This window comes from Geospiza fortis, unplaced genomic scaffold, assembly GCF_000277835.1.
Source record: "Geospiza fortis unplaced genomic scaffold, GeoFor_1.0 scaffold313, whole genome shotgun sequence".
In the NCBI taxonomy this organism is placed as follows: Eukaryota; Metazoa; Chordata; class Aves; order Passeriformes; family Thraupidae; genus Geospiza; species Geospiza fortis.
In genome coordinates this window covers 235,089-239,909 of record NW_005054582.1, presented here as the reverse complement: position 1 = coordinate 239,909, position 4,821 = coordinate 235,089, and the positions used below count along the sequence as shown (strand labels likewise).

The 4,821-nt window shown below is 55.3% G+C and overlaps 1 protein-coding gene and 1 long non-coding RNA gene across 2 annotated transcripts in view; one reads left to right on the top strand and one right to left on the bottom strand.

The window, feature by feature from the left end:
* Positions 1 to 146: 146 nt before the first annotated feature.
* CLK2 (CDC like kinase 2) overlaps positions 147 to 4,821 on the top strand; it is a gene marked incomplete at its 3' end in the record, with an annotated part of 7,293 nt that continues 2,618 nt past the window's right edge. Inside the window, exons 1-7 of the mRNA XM_031064340.1 lie at positions 147 to 323; positions 732 to 826; positions 1,080 to 1,209; positions 1,901 to 1,983; positions 2,194 to 2,273; positions 2,459 to 2,549; positions 2,855 to 3,029. Coding sequence (XP_030920200.1) covers positions 170 to 323; positions 732 to 826; positions 1,080 to 1,209; positions 1,901 to 1,983; positions 2,194 to 2,273; positions 2,459 to 2,549; positions 2,855 to 3,029 — 808 coding nt within the window. The remainder of the gene's footprint in view (positions 324 to 731; positions 827 to 1,079; positions 1,210 to 1,900; positions 1,984 to 2,193; positions 2,274 to 2,458; positions 2,550 to 2,854; positions 3,030 to 4,821) is intronic.
* LOC115948868 lies at positions 3,241 to 4,815 on the bottom strand. Its single transcript, XR_004082636.1, has 4 exons — positions 4,451 to 4,815; positions 3,782 to 3,831; positions 3,519 to 3,571; positions 3,241 to 3,408 (listed from the first exon to the last, which is right to left on the bottom strand). It is a non-coding gene; the product is annotated as an uncharacterized LOC115948868 (long non-coding RNA).

The following is a 4,821-nucleotide window of genomic DNA, read 5'->3' as shown; positions in this document are numbered from 1 at the left end:
GCTGGTTTCAGGGCTGAGGTGGAAGAGTGCCTGGTGTTGTGTGGTTGAACGTGATCCTAGATAGTTTTGGAAGCACCTTGGCTTGCTGTGAGGTTCAGAGTGAGCAGGGAAAGGAGGAGCCTGCAGAGCTGTTCCCAACTGGAATGTTTCTGTCAGTCTCTGTGTCAGGATGTTTGACTGGTTTGACTACCACGGCCACATGTGCATCTCCTTCGAGCTGCTGGGGCTCAGCACCTTTGATTTCCTGAAGGATAACAACTACCTGCCTTACCCCATCCACCAAGTACGGCACATGGCCTTCCAGGTGTGCCAGGCTGTGAAGTGTAAGTGTTCCCTGCTGCTCTCCCCCTGCTTTGGGCTGACCTGGGGAGCTGAGTAGGTTGCACTTCTGCAACTGGTGGCCCAGAGCAACAAGTGTTTGCTGTGGTTCTGAGCCTGAGCCTTCCTGCCCCTCTGGGAATGAATCCTCTTCATTTTCTGGTGCTTGTGGGCTGGCAGTAGCTCAGAGCACTCCAGCATCCACCCCCTGCACCTTCTGGCGATCAATACAATAAATCTTTGTGCTTCTGCTGAAGCATCGTGGCCTGGGCTTTGCCTGGCTGTTCACAGCCAGCTTGAGATGTGGGTTCAGCTGGTGCCAGTATGAGCAAACTGCACCAGTGATGGCTTTTGGGGGGCTGCAGCCTTGTTCTGCTTCTCTCCTCTCACCCAGACTCTCTTTTCTCCCTCAGTTCTGCACGACAATAAACTCACCCACACTGACCTCAAGCCAGAGAACATCCTCTTTGTGAACTCTGACTACGAGCTCTCCTACAACCTGGAAAAGGTAACACACTGCCTCACTTGGCTCTCCTCTTGGTGTCCCTGACCTCGCCAGAGGGGTCAGACACAGGGGATGTGGGCTCTGTGCAGTCCTTCAGGGCTTTGCATGATCTGCCAGGCAGTGCTGGGTGAACCATGGCTGGTGCTGGGAGCTGGTTTGGAGCTGCCAAAGCTTTCCCCTCCCGTGGTGCCCTCAGCTGGGTAAGGCAGGGGCTGGAGGAGCTGCCAGGTGATGGATCCCTTTGTCCCCCCTGCAGAAACGGGATGAGAGGAGCGTGAAGAGCACGGCCATCAGGGTGGTGGACTTTGGCAGTGCCACCTTTGACCACGAGCATCACAGCACCATCGTGTCCACCAGGCACTACCGAGCCCCTGAAGTCATCCTGGGTAAGGCGGCCCTGGGTCTGCCAGGGCAGCTGTGCCCCTCGTACCCTGCTGGCACGGGGAGTGTTGGGCTTCCACAGCGTTCAGGAACTTTCTGGGTTTGCCCTGGGAGATGGGAAGTGCTTGATTTAACAGCTCTGCAGTGCTGCTTCCTGGGAACTCTGTGGTTACAGCCCTGTCATTATTCTGGGTTTGTTCCACCTGGAGAAAAGGAGGTTCAGGGGGGATCCTCTCACTCTCCACAGCTTCCTCATGGGGGTTTGCGCTCTGCTCCCAGGGAGGAAGGGACAGAGCAAGAAGAAATGGCCTCAAGATGTGCCAGGGTTGGATATGAGGAGGAATTTCTTCTGGAAAGGGTGGTCAGATATTGGAAAGGGCTGCCCAGGGAGGTTTGGGGTCCCCATTCCTGGAGGTGTCCAAAGAATGGCTTGATGTGGCACTCAGTGTCCTGGGCTGGGTGACAAGGTGGGGATTGGTCACAGGTTGGAGTTGGTGATCTTGAAGGTCTTTTCCAGCCTTGATGATTCCATGATCCACCATTAGCTGGGCAGTATATTGCCAGCAGAGCACCAGAAGCCTGGCTAGAACAGGATGTTATTTTTTTTTTTAACTAGTTATTTATTTTTAAAAGAAAGAGGGATTTGTACTCTTGGTTTGTAACTGGATCATTTATGTAAACAACTTTGTTTTTCAGAGCTTGGCTGGAGCCAGCCCTGTGATGTGTGGAGTATTGGCTGCATCATCTTTGAGTATTATGTGGGTTTCACCCTTTTCCAGGTGAGAACTGTGTTGTGTGGGTACTTCCCAACTGGTGAGAGGATGCTGGCTGCTTCCCTGAGACTGATGGGGGTCCCTCCATCCCTGCAGTCCTGTGGAGACACCCAAGGTGTTGGCCAGGAAGGGGTTCTGGGTGGGGGAACACCCAGGGCTGGAGGCAGAAGCACTGGAATCTATTCCATGCCTTCCCTTTACATTTTTCCCTCCCAGACACATGACAACCGGGAGCACCTGGCCATGATGGAGAGGATTTTGGGGCCAATTCCTTCTCGAATGGTCCGGAAGACAAGGTGAGCAAAGCCAGCTGGGCCCTGCAGGAGTGCCAGCCCTCCTGCTCCACGGGCAGTGCTTCTCCCTGGGGGAGATCCCACTTTGGAGCCAACCAGCTGTGTCCCACTGGGGCTGGCACCTTGCTGCTGCTGCTGCAGGGTGTGTTGTGCCCAGGTGTCACCTGCTGCCCCCTTTACTCTGACAGGAAACAGAAATATTTCTACCACGGCCGCCTGGACTGGGACGAGAACACCTCAGCTGGACGCTACGTTCGGGAGAACTGCAAACCACTGCGGGTAAGGGCTCCTCAGATTGTCCCTCTGGGCAAGTTTGGGCCAGCAGAAGGGTGGTTGAAGGGAGCCTTGGCTGTCCCAGCAATAGGAAGCTGCAGCAGCCTGAGTTTAATCTGAAGTGGAGGACAAGGAGAGCATGGAAAGTTCAGGAAGTTCCTGGGGAAGGGAGGGTGTGTGAAAATCTGTCAGTTCTGGGTAGAGAGCAGTGCACAACTCAGCTCCAGGCTGAGAGATGGTGTGAACAAACCAGGGAACATCCCAGGACAGGCCGTAGCCTCCCTGAGTCTCACCTTCCCCTCCACCTGCAGCGATACCTGACCTCGGAGGCTGAGGACCATCACCGCCTGTTCGACCTCATCGAGAGCATGCTGGAGTACGAGCCCTCCAAGCGTGTCACCCTGGCTGAGGCCCTCAAGCACCCCTTCTTTGACATGCTGGGCATGGAGCCCAGCACAAAAATGTGGGACTCGAGCCGGGACATCAGCCGGTGACGCCACAGGTGCCAGCCAGCCCTCGGATTCTAGCCCCCGTGGAGGCCTGTGTGATTTCTATTCAGACACTTGGTGCTTTTTTTTTTTATATAAACATGAGATGAACTTCCTGGACACGTTTGTAAAGCTGTTAATATGTGAGATACTGTAAATAGCCCAGATTCTCTGTCGGCCTAGGAGCACCACAGGCCTGACCTGCTGTTGCTGCTGCTGTTCTTGTGAGGTGAGGGGGGTCTGTGTGTCCGTGCTGTAAATACCTCTTGTCCTGTGTTGCTTTGTCTCCTGTTCCTGCCCTCCTCGGTGTAAATACTCCAGGACTCGCAGCTCTCTGTAGCTTATCTGTTTCCTTGTAAGTTATGGAACTGGTGGGACTGCATGGGAATTATTTTTTGGATCAATGTCATAGCCCATCCCCACACCAGAGTTTTATAAGAATTTTGTACAGTCTTTGTGAAAAATAAATATGAAGTGAATAAAGCACCTGGTCTGGGTTTGGCCTGACAGCAGCTGATCCTGGGGTTGTTCTACTGTGCCCTGTGGGAGGAAGGAGAGGGATGAAAGGAATTTTGTGGTCCAGCTGTATCCACCTGCACCATTCCTCCCAAGCCTACACTAAGTAGAAGCTGCTTTTGGCCCTCAGGGCTGCAGCTGGACCTGAGAAAACCAGGGACTGGCCTTTTCCTCATGCCCTGGGTCCAGTGTTGGGGTGGGAGGCAGAGGAAGGGACAGTGGGGGTTCTCTTACCTGAAGGAACCTCTCAGCCTTAGCTGGGGACCACTGGCTGCTGCTGGTGGCTGTTGGAAAAGAGGTTGTCAGGAGCCCACATCCAGCTGTCCTACACCCACCCCAGGGCTGGCTGTGTCTTTTTGACTCTTCCCAGCTCTGCAGGGAGGCTGGGCCTTGGTTTGGGCTGTTCCCTGGGTGTTTTTAGGGCTGTGTCACAGCTGATGGCAGGGGGAGAGTCTCGCTGGGGTGTGGGTGACAGATGCGCTCTGCTGTGGCACCATCAGCCTGTCGCCATGCAGAGGGGAAAGGAAATGTCTGGTTTCACCTGGAGTGGGTGTGGAGACCCTCAGGAAGGGTGACACTGAGCCATCTCCATGGGCTTGTGGGAGCCTCAGGAAGGGTGACAAGGAGCCATCTCCATGGGCCTCAGGAGAAGTGACACTGAGCCATCTCCATGGGCCTCAGGAAGGGTGACACTGAGCCATCTCCCTGGGCTTGTGACCCTCACTGCCTCCTGTCCCACTGCCCCTGTGCCCAGGCCCACACTGAGGCTGGAGGAGAATTAAATTATCTGATTCATACTTTAGACTTCAAGAAAATAAACTCCTGCTGGTGTCCAAAACCCAAATCCACAGCTTCCACCTCTGCCAGGAGCAGCTCCAGCTTTGGGCTGAGGTGGGAGCTCACCTGTGGGATGCAGATGTCACTCTCAGTCTGTGCAGAGTATTTTTGGCAGTTTGGTGAGCACTGGGAGGGGACAGGGCAGCGACAGTGCATGTCCTGCTCCCGGGATGCTCAGCAGGACCCGGGATGGGGTCAGTGTGCAGTCCATGAGCAGCCGGAGGGGAAGGATTTGGAGATTCCTATAAATAACTGCTCCAAGAGACACAGGAGAAATTCCCCAAGCGCTCGTCGTGCCCCAGTCCCTGGCTGGCTGTGGTGACAGCTGCTGGAGCGACCCCCACGACCCCCGGGTAACGCCTGGGGGTCCGGGGGGGCTGCGCGGGCAGCAGGTGAACGGTACCGGGGCTGCCCGGTAAGAGCAGGGAGCCGGCAGG